At 39.9% G+C, this 18292-nt stretch overlaps 1 protein-coding gene across 9 annotated transcripts in view; it reads right to left on the minus strand.

Moving 5' to 3' along the window:
• LOC132883485 (neurexin-1a-like) overlaps positions 1–18292 on the minus strand; it is a 602912-nt gene that overhangs the window by 556314 nt on the left and 28306 nt on the right. Inside the window, exons 2-4 of one of the 9 annotated variants that reach the window (XM_060917164.1) lie at positions 15013–15030; positions 7894–7923; positions 5230–5241 (exon numbers count right to left, since the gene is read on the minus strand). The exons of 4 other annotated variants lie outside the window; for them this stretch is intronic. In XM_060917164.1, the coding sequence (XP_060773147.1) occupies positions 5230–5241; positions 7894–7923; positions 15013–15030 (60 nt within the window). Of the gene's footprint in view, positions 1–5229; positions 5242–7889; positions 7924–15012; positions 15031–18292 lie in introns of all 9 variants that reach the window. 4 more of the 9 variants (XM_060917166.1, XM_060917168.1, XM_060917170.1 and 1 more) reach the window with 4 other exon arrangements.

Genomic DNA, 18292 nt, shown 5'->3' on the forward strand with positions numbered 1-18292 from the left:
CCCTCTTGTGGTATTTTCCACTGGGCAACTCGTAGAAAATTTTGATACACGAGTTGCCGAGATGAGATGAACTTTAACCTTTTCAACATGGCGGCGAGCGGTACAAGACACTTGAATGTTAAGCATTGTACGCTACTAAAGTTTTTTTTTACTAGTACTAGTGGGTAGTTTGTGTCTATGCAATGTTGCGTCATTAACAAGTGTAATATAATACGTTAGAAATCCGTTTCGTTTAAAAATGTGTTGTTATGGTTTGTTTTTACCTATCCAGAGCAGACGCTATTGCTAACGATAGCTAACTAACTATTGCTAACTTGAATCTGGTCCACCATCTTTAATTTGTCAACAACAACAAACGCATGTGAACACAACACACTGGTAAATACCACTTCCCAACTGGAAAATATCATCTTCCCAGAGCACATGAACGCAGCATTGGACTGACGAGAGGAATCGCATGACCGTGCCTACTCTCAAAGCCTTGCTCATTACCCAGGCCAATTTTGACGATACTTGCTCGCAGTTTCACAGCAGGCTCTCGGGCAATAAAGCGCTACTGGAGCAAATTCACTCATCATGTAAATATATGCAATAAAATTGCATCTTCTTTAGGGTGGGTGGGTGTGTTTCTGAAACATTTTTTTGTTGTCTTTCATCTGTTTCATGTGTCTTTAATCTGCATCACAGATTGTCTTGACTTGTTTGATGCTGTTGTCAACTCAGGGTTCACGTTTTCAAAATAGTTAATAGCCTACACTGGTTAAGATTAAACAGAGGCATTTTGGGTAAAGGTTCGGAGGTGACAACGATTAGGCTCATGCGCTCGTTCCTGTTACAATGCATAGCCTATTGTTTAAAAAAAAAGTTCGTCGCATAAAATGTTGATGTTAATATGCAAGCAATGCATTTTCTTGGCGTTTTCACAAAGGTGAAATAAATCAGTTGAAATTTAGGCTATTGGCCTATTCCCTATCATCACATCTGTTGTCTGATTTTCTTACTTTAACTGAATTGTGGGGCGGCATGGTGGTGTAGTGGTTAGCGCTGTCGCCTCACAGCAAGAAGGTCCGGGTTCGAGCCCCGTGGCCGGCGAGGGCCTTTCTGTGCGGAGTTTGCATGTTCTCCCCGTGTCCGCGTGGGTTTCCTCCGGGTGCTCCAGTTTCCCCCACAGTCCAAAGACATGCAGGTTAGGTTAACTGGTGACTCTAAGTCAGGGTGTCTGCGGAGTCTAAAAAAATCTAAAATTACACATTTTCAATTTTAGGCCTAAAAAAGTCTAAAATACAGAGATATTTTGCACTGTTGGTCTAAAATCTCATTTGGGTAATTTAAGACCTAGGTTACGTGCAGAATTATTCTGCACATAGAAAATCTTCCCGGAAGTTCCTTTCAGCACCTAGATGTCACCCGGTATTGGTTAGCATCTAGGTGCTGAAAGGAACTTCCGGGAAGATTTTCTAGTTTCGATTGTGTTGCCAGATTGGGTGGTTTTAAGTGCGTTTTAGCAGGTTTTGAACATATTTTGGGCTGGAAAACGTTAGCAGTATCTGGCAACACTGCGGAAGATTTCCTGGTTCCGGTTTACAGCGCTGACTCAGTTCGTGCAATCGTTGATCTTGCGTAGGCTACCGTGTAAGCGACAAATTAAAAATGGAAGCGGACGAACTGGTTCCTAAAAGAATTAGTAAGGGGTCAGTCATCTGGCATTTTTTGAATATCACGAGGAGGACATGGAACAACAAATGCCAGTTTGTAAAGTGTGCAAAAAAACCTGTCATCACGAAAGGCAGCAGCACGACAAATATGTTCCATCACCTAAAACTCACCCGGTACAGTATGAAGAGTCTCTTAAACTCCGAACTACTTGCCCACGAGCTAAACCCCCCCAAGAGCTAAACAAATGACCATAGCGGCCTCATTCTCCAAAGCCACCCCATATGAGAAACCGAGTCAGAGATGGAGAGCTATAACGGATGCAATCACTAACTTCATTGCCGAAGACATGATCCCAATTAGTATAGTGGAAAAACCAGGCTTCCAAAAATTACTAAACACACTCGATCCCAAATATGAGTTGCCTAGTCGCAGACATTTTACAGAGAAGGCAATACCGGGATTATACACACCTGAGAGGCAGAGCCAGAAAACATTCAGTTCAAAAGTGTGCAAAGAGAAAAATTATGTTTTGCAGAGCTCTCTCTTCTCTCCCTCAATCTCTCTCTCTATTGTGAATGTTCCAGTGGTTCTCAGTAGTCAGGTTAATAGCTTGGAGATCTACCTCTATTTTTTAAAATAATTTAATGAATGAGCACTTTTCTTATTTAGGCTAAATGTCTCTCTCATTGTTGAGCTTGCACTTTATTGATTTGAGCTCTGAGCAGCTCTGTATTGTATTGCCCCTTTGTTGCAATTTTCAAGATTGTTTGTTTTTTCAGTTTGTGCCACATCTTTGTTGAATAAAAATAGTCTTATTTCAATTCAATTGTGATTAATCACTAACATGAAAATGTAAAATGTGTTGTTGAAAACCACCTGTAAAGTTAACCAAGAATGTTATTTAATCTGCAGGGATTGTAGTGAAAGCGGTAAAGAGTAAAAGTTAGATTTCATGGGGTCCTTTAGAGGAGATTTAAATATATCGTATATCGTGAAATGGAGAAAATGTATCGTGATATTCATTTTTTCCCATATCGCACAGCCCTATTGTCACGGTTTGTAGCAAAATGGGCAAATGCAAGTTTAACGACTGCTGGCTTGAACGCAATGATTTCGTAGACTGGTTAAAACGTGTACCAAACAATCCGTTTGAGGCGTACTGCACATTGTGCAAAAGAACACTCAAACTCAGCACCCTGGGTGTAAGGGCACTGGAATCGCACGCGAAAGCGGAGAAGCACCAGGCTGCCCATAAAAGTCTGCAACAATCGCGTGCCATCACTCAATTTTGTTCACCGTTGTCAGGTCCAAGCACATCTCGGGACGGTGCATCAGCTAACTCCGTGCAAACTGTAATGCTACAACAGGCAAACCGTACGGAATCGAATGCCTCATCTTCAAGTGATTTGCGGGATGTCTTTGGCTCCACTGCAACTTAGTTCCTCATTAATGCAAGAGCGCACCCTAGGGATGTAATGAGTTCATTGGTGAATGATAATACATTTTGTTATTTCGAAAGTAATTCAGGCTCTCCCAATTTTCTTTTTTTTTTTTTGTGCGGCATAAGTCTTAAATTTAACCTGCTATGGTCTTAAAAAGTCTTAAATTGAACTTGTTCAAGCCTGCAAACACCCTGCTAAGTTGAGCGTAGGTGTGAATGTGAGTGTGAATGGTTGTCTGTGTCTATGTGTCAGCCCTGTGATGACCTGGCGACTTGTCCAGGGTGTACCCCGCCTTTCGCCTGTAGTCAGCTGGGATAGGCTCCAGCTTGCCTGCGACCCTGTAGAACAGACCTGGGCATTTTACGGCCCGCAGGCCGCATCCGGCCCTTTGGTTCATTCTGACCAGCCCGCGTAAGGTTAATTAGAAATTACAAAATAAACGTATTTTCTAATTTTACCTCATGCATGGACTGAATGTGCATTGCTTTTATTTTGAAGTTGTGTTCAACAAAAACGCAATGCGCGCGACATGAACATGACATGAAATCCCATGAAACCTAATCCCGCGATAACTACTTCCGTAATTTGTCCAGACCAACCACAAACTTGTACGTCATCCTTAAAACGGTCCAGCCAATCACATTGTGTGATGTCACCAGCAGGCGCCGGAGCCCGAGCCGATCTGTAGATCTGATACCTACACCGAATCGACACGGCATCATTATTATAATATGATGTATCTTGCTTGATATTTGGAGTAGAAAGACAATATTGTGATGTCTTTATTGTGTTTTGGGGTGAACGTGACTGAAAAAAAATGGTACAAACGTTCATATTTTGTTAACCATTGTTTTGGGAAATTTGATTGAATAAATGACATTTTTTGTAAGGCAACCTCGTTTTTTCCATACTCTTACCAGTCTTAGCAGCTTGTAAAAACAATGTTATTTACTGCTTTATATAAAGAAATACAATTAATATTATGCAGAATTTAGTTCAGCCTTTTGGTCCGGCCCTCCACAAAATTTTCTGTTTCTCATGTGGCCCCATGGAAAAAATAATTGCCCACCCCTGCTGTAGAAGGATAAAGCGGCTAGAGATAATGATGAGATGAGAACTGAATTGTGATAGAAGTACATGTAGATAACAAGAAAATACTTGATTATTCTCTGAAATGTTGATAAAAGTGAGCTTCTACAAAATGATAAAAGCACCTGTCTGAGCCATGGTTTGAGCCGGCGCATGTTTACATCAAAACGCGTGTGCGTGCACGAGTATCATGGTCACACGCAAAGTGTCCCGGTTTTAGACTCGGGAAATCTGGTCACCCTAGGTTATTGACATGTATGAAATGCAATTTATCATATCTCTCTGTCTGTGTATATATGTGTGTGTGTGTGTGTGTGTGTGTGTGTGTGAGAGAGAGAGAGAAAGTGATGAACATTGCATTCAGTTCTTATATTGGATTTCCAATACAACTTTACGACATATAAAACAAACTAGTGCATGGATATAAACACTTTATGGAAATTGGAAATACAAGTTGGATTTTAAACATTGTATAAGAAAGAATTCATGTTCAGAGACAAAACTGAATGGAATTTCTGAAATAAACGAAGCACCCGACATGACTCTATTGTTTTCTCAGATGCTAATTATCCTAAGTGGGGAACAATTATTGCCTTTAACTGAGAATCACAGGGAACCCATTTGCATTTTTTTTTTCAAAACGGTCTTTAGAGAGTGGAGCCGAGAGACATCTTGTGCAGCCACTTACCTCCAGTGACGAAACACTCAATTGAAGGGAAAAAATTACTCATTTTCCACACTGAGATGGGCTCCCTGAAAACCCATCTCGGTGATTGAGTAAGTAGTTACCAGTCTGAGCAGCCGCAGGAGCAATCGCCACCCGAAAGGCAATCGCCGTTATGAATAATGCTACATGACAAACTGTAAAATCCTCAAGCCAGACCAAAGATTTGTCAAGAGCACCTACCTTCATTTTCTTATGCTTGGAAAGTTCAGCTCAACTTTGCTATAGACATTTTTAGCACTTTATCGAGATACACAAGATCATGAACACAGCACAGGGAATGAGAACAAAATGAGACAAAAAAAAGAGGTTCAGTACCTTTACTTTTACCTATGAAATTTGATGACATGGTTCCACAGAGGAAGCAGAGCCCAGAGAAAGGACAAGCAAAGGGAAAGGGAGAGAAGAAGATCCATAAGTCATGGTTGTGTTATGAGGTTAAAGTGGGGGAGATGAAGGTAAAATACAGCCATGATGAAATGAATGTAGTGGAAAGTGGAAAGCTAAAGTGAGGATGACATATTCATTCTACTGCCACATGCAATAAAACAAGGCATAATTACCTCGACGCCTAGAAAAAAAAAAGCTTCCTCAAGGGTTCCTTTCTTCTTACTAGGTCTACTACCTCTGTTAAAGCCTGCCCTAGAAGAACAAACTGAAGAACCTGTTAATGGTGGAGTGTTTTTTTTTTCCTTTTCCCAGTGGAACCTTTTGAGAGTATTGTACTGCTTGCCGCATTTCTGTTCTTGGAGAACACTTTCCTAAAAACATCCTCAAGTCGAGATAATCTGATTTGGTTGAAAGAGTGTTGCTTGCTCGACCATTTCAACAATGATCTTTGAGAATCTTTGAGAACATTCATGAACACTGAAAAAGTATCGGTACATTCTTGGGGAAAATGGGTCAAATCCAGAAACCTTAAAGGTTCTTGAGCTTGTTCTTCTGGAGGAACCGTATAACAGAGGGTTTTTCCTTATGAAAGCAAGTTTCTTAAGAAAGAAAAAGAAAACTATTCAAAGAACCATTGAGGAACCTTCTTTAAGAGTGTAGAAGAACAAGTTTTCACAATGTATTGAACAAATCAAATTAAAAACATAATGCTAAAATCAAAATGATGAGCTACACTTTCAGGAATTAAAGGGTTACATTCAAGACTTTCTGGACACCTCGGAGCCTTAACTATCCAAGGAACCCTTTTTTCTTAGAGCTTCAGAGAATTTTTTTCCAAGGTAATGAGTAAATAAAGAAAACATAAGCTGAATTTCCACAAAGCTGTGCTTGAGATCATCTTAGCCCATGTTTACATTAGACCGTATCAGCGGATCATCAGATTAACGTTTTTAAAACGATTAGTGTGCACACAGCAACACCAATACACGATTTGCGTGCACACAGCAATACCAATACACGGATACGCTCGGCTCCGCAGGCATCCTGCGCTCCAAATCACTCCGCCCTGAACAGCAAGTGCCCTCTGGAGGGTGCGCACTCCGGCCTTGCGCAGCTCACAGAGCACATGAGTGAAGTGAACAAGCTGTGATTCGGGACTGAGCCGCTGTGTGTGTGATCCCAGCGCATATCACTTACCACTTGCAACTGGAAGGATGGCAAGCCTAAAGACAATCATAACTACACATTGGGCAGTATTTGCATCAGTATTTGCAGTATTTTCATACTTTTATACTCTTTAATGAAAGGTGATACAAGGCGGAAGTCCGCGCCGTTTTTCAGCAGTCGCATCACATGACCAACACCAGCGAATCAGGAAGGTGGATGTCACAGTGACGTTGTCCAATGAGATGCCAGCTAGAGCTCAGCACAGCGTATCCGCATATTCTGAATGTTTACACAGCACCGGAGCTGACACGATCTGGATTGAATACGTGGACGCTGGCGGATTCCCGTTTCCCGGCGTTTCCAGGCGGTTTAATGTAAACGGACAGTGCATCCGCGAAGAAAACGAGACAGATACGGTCTAATGTAAACGTAGCCTTAGTTTGGAGAGCACGTGTTGAACGTGATGCTCACACTACCATTTAACAATAATCTTTGGAGAGCGCAACCCTGATTGGTTGATCAAATGATGAATCAGTTCTAGGCTACAATTTAATGCTCATGAACATGAATGAATTTATTTATAAGTACTAGTGCACTCCTGGAGAAAACAGGTTAACCATAGAACCCAAAAAGGTTCTTTCATTTGTTTCTATGGAGGAACTTTTGTTTTCATAAACGCAACGTTGAAGTTTTCTTAGCTGGGAGAGAACGTGTTCAAAGTGATGCTCGCTCTACCATTCAACAATAATCTTTGTTAATGGAACTGATGGGCTTGGCTACAATAATGCTCAATGCTCAATCTGATGTCCATGAACATTGCCCAAGGATACTTAAAAGTTCTTGAGAGGGAAGCAATTAAGCTCCAACAATCCAAAGGACCCCTCAGGAACCCTCAGGTGAATCATACAGTTTAGGCTACCTTAGCTTAGAGAGAGAGAGAGAGAGAGAGAGAGAGAGAGCATTGAATGTTCGAGTTATGCTCGCTTCACCATTTAATGATGATCTTTGCAAAACCTGAAGAATTTTTTTGAGAAACTTGTATCTGGTTGCGGAAAGTGATGGGCTTGGCTCCTATTTAAGGCTACGACTGATTTCCATTCACATGAAAACAACTGTAGGAAAGCCATTCATGAAGTAAAGATGCACTAACAATATAAACAAAGATGTAAATTCAACCCCAATCCCATTTACTCTCCAGAGAACCATGAACATCATACCCCTGCCCCACAGCTGTGGTTCTCTGGTTCCGATCTCTCTCAGAGTAGAACATGCAGCCCAAAAGCATTTAGGATCTCAGTGAGGATGTGAGAGTCTGAGCTTTTTAATTCCTTCAGTGTACAGTGAAACCAATGACACAAATGAGGAGCAAAGGCAAGATGAGGATGAGTGAGAGAAGGAACAGCGATCAGGGAACAAAGAACCTACCTTGGTCTCCCATCATCAGGTGTGCCAGACCTTAAAGGAAAACAAGAGCACAGTCAGCAAAGAACACAAGTGCAGAACACGAGCATTCGTCTGGAGGCTCTGACTGATTCAGGACAGAGATGAGAGACAAAGCGGAGAACGAGCCGGAAAGACTAGCTCTAACACTACAATCATGCTATGTTTTGATTGTGCTGTATGAGTGCGACACGTCGCCATTAAGTGAAAACCTGACATGCGACATTCGAAGTAAGATTTTCTTAATCCTATGCAAATTAGGCATGACACGGTAAATCCAAACAATTGGCTCAAATGTTTTCTGAGACTAATCTGTCACGAATCACACCAGTTTTACAGTTATCATTTGAAACATGGGGGCAATTTAGCGAAGTGATGTGAACTATACATTGGCTGTCTAAAGTTAGCAAAGTCGAAAGTTAATTCATAAACATTCATGTGATAAACATTAATGTGAAATAAAATCTATCATGACAGAAAACAAATGCACCGTATTTCAAGAAGGAAAATCAAAACGAGACGAGACGAGGACACCAGCCTTAAAATATACTAACATGAAATGGAGAAGGAAGCAGAGCTTGCAGGGTAGGGCTGCGTACCTAAACGTAACATCAGGTACAGGTACCGGTGCAGAGGTTTAGGTACAGGTCTGGACCTGTACCTGTACCTGAACAATTTGACAAATTAACATGTGTTCTTCTGAACTTCTTCAATAAATGACAGAAACATTAATAAACTGTTGACAACTTGTCAGTATCTTTATTCAAAGAAAACCAAACATAACTAGGTTTCCTACCTTACTTCTCAGTCACCCTCTCAGTCTCACACTTGGTTAACTTGGGACAAAAAGTCATAAGTTGTCTCACAGTGAGACAACTTGTGTTCTGGCCCCCTGAAAGCTTTGTTACGTGATCCCAGACCTTACTGGTCTTCTCATGTGGCATGACAAACAAATTCACTCTGCGCAGTCCGCAGCCTTTAACTTACGCGGCAAAATTACACAAAGCAACAAAAGCCGCCAATGCCAGCAAAGGAAAAATGGCTGACCTGCTTTTGAGTCTTTTTGACCAATCAGAACGCTGGATCAGCTAAGCTCTCGCAATGTCTCGTGAGACTGTGGCGAGAGGATCTCAAATCAAAGATGGCTCTGATTTCAAGTTTCAGCGCGGCATTTTACGTCTCTTCCAGTGCTAAATTTTCGTCTTTGTGGTAGGATTTACGCATCTTCAGTCACAAAATAAGCATATTCTTAGTGTAAATTTATATCGGTACAGTACCGGTACTTCATGATCCGGTATTTTGGACCTGTACTGAATCGATTTTCACGGTACAGTACCGGTACACAGTACCGGTACGCAGCCCTATTGCAGGGTGTTAGTTCATATCGGAGAGTTCAAAATACTGACATAACTGTCAATCATTCCAGACTCGTATGCCAGTTATTTTCTATTTGGTAAAAAAGAAGACTTTTTGTGGATTTTTGAGTTGTTAAAATGTGGAGCTCCGACCCCAAATCATGTTAAGGCTGGCAGGTTTAGGATAAAGAAATAAAAAAAAGGGTTTTTTTTCAAGCATTCGGAGAAAACATCTTGAAGGATATTTCATTTTGTTGGATCCAAACCTACCTGCTTCCCCCACAATCCTTTACTCTTCTACCCACTGAATTACAGTGTAAACAGGGACAACTGGAGCCCAAATCCAATACACAGCCAGACACCGGCACAAAATACAGCCATTGTTTCATCATTTTCCTCTCCATTGCACAAAGCAGAAGTACATTTGTACCAACAGCAGAACTATTATGTACCATAAATGTCATGGGGGGGTTATTACCGTTTTTACATTCTATCAATTGACCGTCTGCCCGAGCCAGCAGAACATGATCTATTAGCATGGGTTTACCTGTCAATTTATTCATAGAGGTATACTGTAGTTCTCTTTTTTTTTTTTTGGTACCATAGTGTTGTTAAAATGTAGATTCTAATTGGTCAGAAGGTGCTGACTGATTAATTCTCTTTAGTATAAATACAGAGATGATTGTAGGAAATTGCACTCATTGATTAGTCGAAAATTTGGACTATTTAACAATTATGAAGTGAATATCGGTGAATAATATCCAAGATGAAGATGAGGTTATTATTCACTGATATTCGCTGAGTCTGAGGCAGATAATTGTTTTACTATAAATACACTGGTGGTTATTTTAAAAAAAATCCTTTATTTCAAACTTCAAAAGCAGCATGTAAATGTAATGACAGACTTGTGTCACTTACGGTATCTACGCCGAGTCACGTAAAATACTTTGTTTTTTAAATAGATAAAATAAATCACAATTCCACCTTACCTTTGAATAGTTTTAGACCAAACTTCATATCATCTTTAGTGCTTTTAGGAACAGTATTTTCTTTCATAATTTGCAATTCTTCCTCAATTACGGTGACAAAGCGATTGGCTGCCATTTTGCTGAGTCGCTCGAGGTGATCATCAAGAAATAGTCCAAATCTCTGAACCAGTCAGTGCACGTAATTTCCTATAATCACCTGCATATTTATACTATTCCTCGGTAATCACCTCGAGCGACTCGGCAAAATGGCAGCCAATCGCTTCATCACCCTACGTGAGGAGGAATTATACTGTAAATGAAAGAAAATGCTGTTCCTAAAAGCACTAAAGATACTACGAAGTTTGGTTTAAAACTATTCAAAGGTAAAGCGTAACTGTGATTTATTTTATCAATTTCAAAACAAAGTATTTTAGGTGACTCGGAGTAGATAAGTGACAAGTCTGCACCACGTCTTTATTAACCCCGCCGACAGTAGTCGGAGGGGTTATTATTTTCACCTGGGTCAGTCTGTGTGTGTGTATATCTGTCTGTCTGTCTGTCTGTCTGTCTGTGTGTCTGCAAGATATCTCAAGAACCAATGGATCGATTTGGACCAAATTTTGTACATGTGTTGCCAATCACCCAGGAAGGAAACCATTAAATTTTGGAGGTCAAAGGTCAAAGGTCAAGGTCATGGCAGAACTTCAAAATTTTCGCCCAATGTATTTTAATAAGGAAAAGGCGGGGTTTGCACTCGTTAGAGTGTCCCTGTCTAGTTACATTTGCTTTTGAAGTTTGAAATGAATGATTTTTTTTTTTCAAATAATTACCTGTGTATGCTGACAAACAATTATCTGCCTCAGGCTCAGTGAATATCGGTGAATAATTATTAAATGACAGCTTTATATGAATGCGCTCATTCAAATACGTTATCGTTCACATATTAACAACTTACACAGGGATTACTGATAACATCAAAACTTAAACATTAACATCATAAAGTATCCAGCATTCCTTGTAATGTACGTATGCTTTTTAAGTATTAAAATAAATATATTTTAAAGTAAACAAACAAACATACACTACCGTTCAAAAGTTTGGGGTCACCCAGACAATTTTGTGTTTTCCATGAAAAGTCACACTTTTATTTACCACCATAAGTTGTAAAATGAATAGAAAATATAGTCAAGACATTTTTCTGGCCATTTTGAGCATTTAATCGACCCCACAAATGTGATGCTCCAGAAACTCAATCTGCTCAAAGGAAGGTCAGTTTTATAGCTTCTCTAAAGAGCTCAACTGTTTTCAGCTGTGCTAACATGATTGTACAAGGGTTTTCTAATCATCCATTAGCCTTCTGAGGCAATGAGCAAACACATTGTACCATTAGAACACTGGAGTGAGAGTTGCTGGAAATGGGCCTCTATACACCTATGGAGATTTTGCACCAAAAACCAGACATTTGCAGCTAGAATAGTCATTTAGCACATTAGCAATGTATAGAGTGTATTTCTGATTAGTTTAAAGTGATCTTCATTAAAAAGAACAGTGCTTTTCTTTCAAAAATAAGGACATTTCAAAGTGACCCCAAACTTTTGAACGGTAGTGTAAATAAATAAACAAACAAAAGAAAAGCTGAATAATTTTAATTTTCATAATATTTTCAGTTTGGAAAAAAAAAATACCACAGTAATTAATCATAAGTCCACCGAAACACTTCATTAGCTTGCGAGCAGAACTTGCTACTGATTTATGCACACAAGATAATGGTGAGCCAACTGTTAGCTAGCTTGCAAGCAATTGTGTACGTGTTTACTCAGGCCCTGTCCACATGGCAACGGATTCAGGTGAATCCAATACAATTGTTTATCGTTTAGGCCTGGCGTCCACACGGCACCGGCGTTTTGGGTGCCCCAAAACGCAATCTTTTGAGAACGGGTTCCAGAGTGGAAAGATCTGGCAACGGCGCCGTTGCGAAGTCGTCTGGATGAGTAGAACGGATTTGTTTACAATGACGTCACAACCACATGACTGTCAGTGCTTCACGCCGGGTAGAAGTGTAACGAACTCGATGCGAGTTGTCAACAAATCCTATAACTTGGTTCATGAAACGCGCTTACAAAATATTTTCACTGTGAATATTTATTGTGTAATGGTGCAAAGTGAGAGAGAGAGAGAAAATAGCCCTTAGGGCAGAGTCAATTCCGCCAGCAAAAATAGGGAAAAAAAAGGAGCGATCTCACCTCTTCAGATGTTGGTTTAAGTCCTACAATACATTCCTCAAAAAGGGCGTAGAAGAACAAATTAATCCATCAACGTGTAGCATTCAATTTATTCCGGACCATTAAAGACGCCGCCTTCCGCGTAGAATCATACATCATCCTCGCCGCCATATTGGATGGGTCAAAGCGGAGAATAAAGATGCCTCATTCATGTGCTGTGTTTAACTGTACTAACAGGTTTACCGTCCAAACGAGATCACATGGGATTACCTTTCACAGGTGAGACTGGAAAAATACTTTTCATTGTATTTGGTCATTATAACGTAATTTTACGAACAGATTTTCCTGACTTTGTGGCTAATATGAAGTCTCGCGCATAATAGTTTATGCGCATGAGTCCTTACTTCTTCTATTGTTCTGGTGTCTCCGAAGGGACCATCTTACAGTGCCCCTAGAGGTGTGGCATGTGTATTGCATCGTTTTCAGCAAGCGTTGCGTTGCCATATGGACCTGATATCTTACTGATCGTTGCCCATGTGGACGCGATATTTTTTTAAATAACATCTCGTTGCCGTGTGGATGTAGCCTCAGAACAGCTAATTAAGCTAATGAGCTTAATATTGGCTATCTTGCTAGGAGACATACGGTAACTACAGAATGTAATTACAGAATATGATAGTTCGCTACTGTTAGCTACCCAGCTAGCCAAATGATAGTTAGTTGAAAGTTAGCGAGCTTTGCTACAAAACCATGCTACTTATTATTTACATTGTGAACAATTTTGGATGCTGGCTTGCTTATACAAGTTAGTTGAATGTTCATTAACTTGTCAGTCGACTGAACTAATAATGTACTGTACTGTATGAGCTAGCTTCTTTGATAGCAGTGTAATAGTTAGACTAACGTTTGCTACCTTGACTGTGGAGGAAGAAAATAACAAATAGTTGAATATTAGCTGCTAGAGAAGTTGTTAAAGGTGATAATTGGTCAGGTTTTCCTCAAGGAGAGGAAAAATTAGCGAACTACTTACCTAGCACAGTGCTGTGGTTTTGTTTTATGAATTTTCTGGGATTTTTTTTTTTGTCAAAACTATTTCTTGATGTTTCTATTGACTCAACTATGTAGTATCATGTTTAATATTCATTTTTATTGCATAAATATGGCGCTAATCCAAATTTTAGCATTTTATAGTCATGTGGTGAAAGAATGTTTTAATTTGCTGCTTTTCTTGTGTTCTTCTCTCTCAGTTTGTTCTTTTTCCCCCTCAACAGCTTCCGCGCTCAACAATATCCGTTATAAAAAGCCCCTTATCAGCAAAACTGAACGAAATAATATGAAGATGACCTTGATGATACTCGTGACACGTCAGCCCACTTGAACACAGCAATCTGATAAAGAAAAACACTTTTCCTCCTTTACATCAGCTTTAATTTATTCATTTATTTATTTTCTTTCCCCATCTCTGTTCTGTGCCTCCACTGATCTTCTTCATGGTGGATTCAGAGGAATTTACCCACCGTTAGTTAATATGGATATCATGCAGATGGATGAGTTACCTTTTTAACCTTGAAGGAGAATTTCCACCCGTCACGACGGATACGGAAACCCGACTGGGCTCTTAAAGAACACCTTGTTTCTCGTGGGTTTCTTCTCACACAGAACATGCTTTTAAATGTCAAGCTGAGTGTGAATGTGAGTTCGAACTTCATTCATTCATATGAAATTAAATTTTAATAACAAGCTGTCACTTGTTCAAATTATTATAGAGATGTTCGTGTGTTTTATATTTCCATATTACAAAAAATATATAGATGGATATATTATACTGATTAAATTTAGTTAGATATTCCCAAGTAAAAATATCTTCAACATAGACAGATCTTCTGAAATTATGATACATAACGTATATATTTTTTAAAAATTAATTTTAAGCTTCATTTTAGCACTTTTTTTTTTCTTTTAAGCATTTATTTACAGCAAGAACCAAAAAAATTCAACCTTGAAATTAGAAAAGAAATATCTAGAAATATGAACAAATAGAAATATTGCATTAAGTTGAATAAATTTAATATATTTTACATTATGGGATCCTTTTTGTTCCGACAGATAAAAATGATTCAAAGCTGAAAACGTCTAAAATATTTTTACAAATTTTATTTTGAGTAAAATAATTTGACAAATACTGAAGCTGGAAAGTGGAAATAAAGTAGGATTTAAATTTGACATTAGGAGAGAATTTTGTGTTTTAAGAAAATTTCTAGACAGAAATAAAATCAGAAATTAATGTCTTGAATAATAATATAAAAATTTAGCATAATCTTATAATAAGTCCAAAGATATTTTCAGATGATGTGATGATTTTTGGTGTTTTTTTGTTTGTTTGTTTTTACCTCATTTCACCTGGATTTTGTTGAAAAGTTGCATAATTTCCATAATAAATTCAGCTACAAAATGATACCTACCTACCATCCAAGCTGCGCTCATGTAACATTGATAAAGCACATTAGGGATGAAAGTTGAGGTAAATAAGTGAATAAGGATTGAAAATGCAGGACCCACCTTCAGCACGGATGTCTTCTGCAAGCACACATGGGGCAGGGAGAGAGAAAGGAAGACATTCATTAAGTAGCATGCAGACCAATACTTGCCATTGCATGTTACCATGCAAGGCATCAAACATCACATGCAAGCGCCCTGATCACCTGTTCTCCTGATCACATGATCACCTGCTCTCCACTCCTGCAAGAGGAAAAGGTCACGGTGCTGCAGCGACAATGTTGTTTCTCAAATTAGCACTCATCATAACTGGGAGTACTCATCGTATATAATGTTGCTGAATTCTCAATTGTGATCGGTCGATTGTGAAGGTGTTGATTAAGTATACCGTAATATTTCGTATAAGGTTTCCATTCAACAACTTACACAGGGGCTTGGACAGTTGACGGTCCATGGAAATCAGTTTCATTGCTGATATTTGTGAAATAAGATGATGCTGGTTTAACATTTATGGAAGGAGTCTCCAGTGTCAGAGGTAAAGCTGTAACATTAAGTTTAATGTTCAGAATCTATAGTTCTGTGCAAAAGTCTTAGGCACATGTAAAGAAATGCTTAAAAATAATGAGATGAAATGTTTCAACATTAAAACAATAAACAGCAGTGACCCATAATAAATGAAACAAAGTCAGTATTTGGTGTGAGACAACCCTTTGCTTAAAGGAACAGTCCACCGTACTTCCATAATGAAATATGCTCTTATCTGAATTGAGACGAGCTGCTCCGTACCTCTCCGAGCTTTGCGCGACCTCCCAGTCAGTCAGACGCAGTCAGACGCGCTGTCACTCCTGTTAGCAATGTAGCTAGGCTCAGCATGGCCAATGGTATTTTTTGGGGCTGTAGTTAGATGCGACCAAACTCTTCCGCGTTTTTCCTGTTTACATAGGTTTATATGACCAGTGACATGAAACAAGTTCAGTTACACAAATTGAAACGTAGCGATTTTCTATGCTATGGAAAGTCTGCACTATAATGACAGGCGTACTAACACCTTCTGCGCGCTTCGACAGCGCATTGATACGGAGCTCAGATATCAATGCGCTGTCGAAGCGCGCAGAAGGTGTTAGTACGCCTGTCATTATAGTGCGGACTTTCCATAGCATAGAAAATCGCTACGTTTCAATTTGTGTAACTGAACTTGTTTCATGTCACTGGTCATATAAACCTATGTAAACAGGAAAAATGCGGAAGAGTTTGGTCGCATCTAACTACAGCCCCAAAAAATACCATTGGCCATACTGAGCCTAGCTACATTGCTAACAGGAGTGACAGCGCGTCTGACTGCGTCTGACTGACTGGGAGGTCGCGCAAAGCTTGGAGAGGTACGGAGCAGCTCGTCTCAATTCAGATAAAAGCATATTTCATTATGGAAGTACGGTGGACTGTTCCTTTAAAAAAAAATAGTAGTCTGAGGTACAGTGAGTGCAGTTTGATGCGGAAATGAGCTGTTGGTTTTACTGAGCATCTTACAGAACCAGCCACAGTTCTTCTGCACACTTTGACTGTCGCACTCGCTTCTTCATTTTGCACCAAAACCCAGCAGCCTTCATTATGTTTTCTTTTTTCATCTGAAAAGTGCTCTCTTATGGAATATACTGCTCAGATACAAACTTTTTTTTTTCCTGTATCATTTAATTTTGTGCTGGAAAAATGAATGTGCCCTGTGATGACCTGGCGACTTGTCCAGGGTGTACCCCGCCTTTCGCCCGTAGTCAGCTGGGATAGGCTCCAGCTTGCCTGCGACCCTGTAGAAGGATAAAGCGGCTAGAGATAATGAGATGAGATGAGATGAAAATGAATGTTTGGACTCTAAATGTTTTTGTACTGACTGAATAATGTAGAAGTCATAAAATAGAAATCTATAACAAAGTTTGTATGGAAAAAAAATAGGGGGCCTAAGACTTTTGCACAGTACTGTAATCTTAGTAACATGACAAGCTCTACTTTATATATTGACTTTTTTTCATATTAATTTTCACAGAGAGAAAATAAAGGCTGATGAGGAAGCAGATGTTTATAATGAGGCTTAAAAATTACTTCACATTATTTAATGAATTGAGATATAAATTGTGGGAAAATTTGCCATGATGTAAGACGAATAAACACTTCATGATGTGCTGTGAACGGAAAATAATCAACTCACGGGTGTTAACAGGAACTGGACTTATTTCATTACATTCACACCATCCTCTCATCTCATCTCATTATCTCTAGCCGCTTTATCCTTCTACAGGGTCGCAGGCAAGCTGGAGCCTATCCCAGCTGACTACGGGCGAAAGGCGGGGTACACCCTGGACAAGTCGCCAGGTCATCACAGGGCTGACACACAGAGTCACCAGTTAACTTAACCTGCATGTCTTTGGACTGTGGGGGAAACCGGAGCATCCGGAGGAAACCCACGCGGACACGGGGAGAACATGCAAACTCCGCACAGAAAGGCCCTCGCCGGCCTCGGGGCTCGAACCCGGACCTTCTTATTGTGAGGCGACAGCGCTAACCACTACACCACCATGCCGCCCCTTCACACCATCCTGTTGTTGATTATTTAAATAATACTGGCTGGCTTTTTTTCATGGTATATCAGATAAATTCCATTCAGCTAGCATGATACCGAATGAGTCAAAGACGAGTTCAGTGTCATGCTTGCTGAATGGAATATATCTGATGTACTATGAAAAAAGCCATTATTATCTCATCTCATCTCATTATCTCTAGCCGCTTTATCCTTCTACAGGGTCGCAGGCAAGCTGGAGCCTATCCCAGCTGACTACGGGCGAAAGGCGGGGTACACCCTGGACAAGTCGCCAGGTCATCACAGGGCTGACACATAGACACAGACAACCATTCACACTCACATTCACACCTACGGTCAATTTAGAGTCACCAGTTAACCTAACCTGCATGTCTTTGGACTGTGGGGGAAACCGGAGCACCCGGAGGAAACCCACGCGGACACGGGGAGAACATGCAAACTCCACACAGAAAGGCCCTCGCCGGCCCTGGGGCTCGAACCCAGGACCTTCTTGCTGTGAGGCGACAGCGCTAACCACTACACCACCATGCCGCCCCGCCATTATTATTATTATTATTATTATTATTATTATACATACACACTCTCTTTTCCAGTTTTTCAATGTCCATTGGCATGTTTTTCTCTTGTAAACGGAGGGGAACCGTCGAGGCCAAACATATCAGCATTTCAAATGTTATATTTAATTTCTTTCATTCTTTCATAATTTCATGCTAATAATTCTCTTCTAATTCAGTCTCATTTTCTATCAAATTT

Source organism: Neoarius graeffei, chromosome 3, assembly GCF_027579695.1.
Source record: "Neoarius graeffei isolate fNeoGra1 chromosome 3, fNeoGra1.pri, whole genome shotgun sequence".
In the NCBI taxonomy this organism is placed as follows: domain Eukaryota; kingdom Metazoa; phylum Chordata; class Actinopteri; order Siluriformes; family Ariidae; genus Neoarius; species Neoarius graeffei.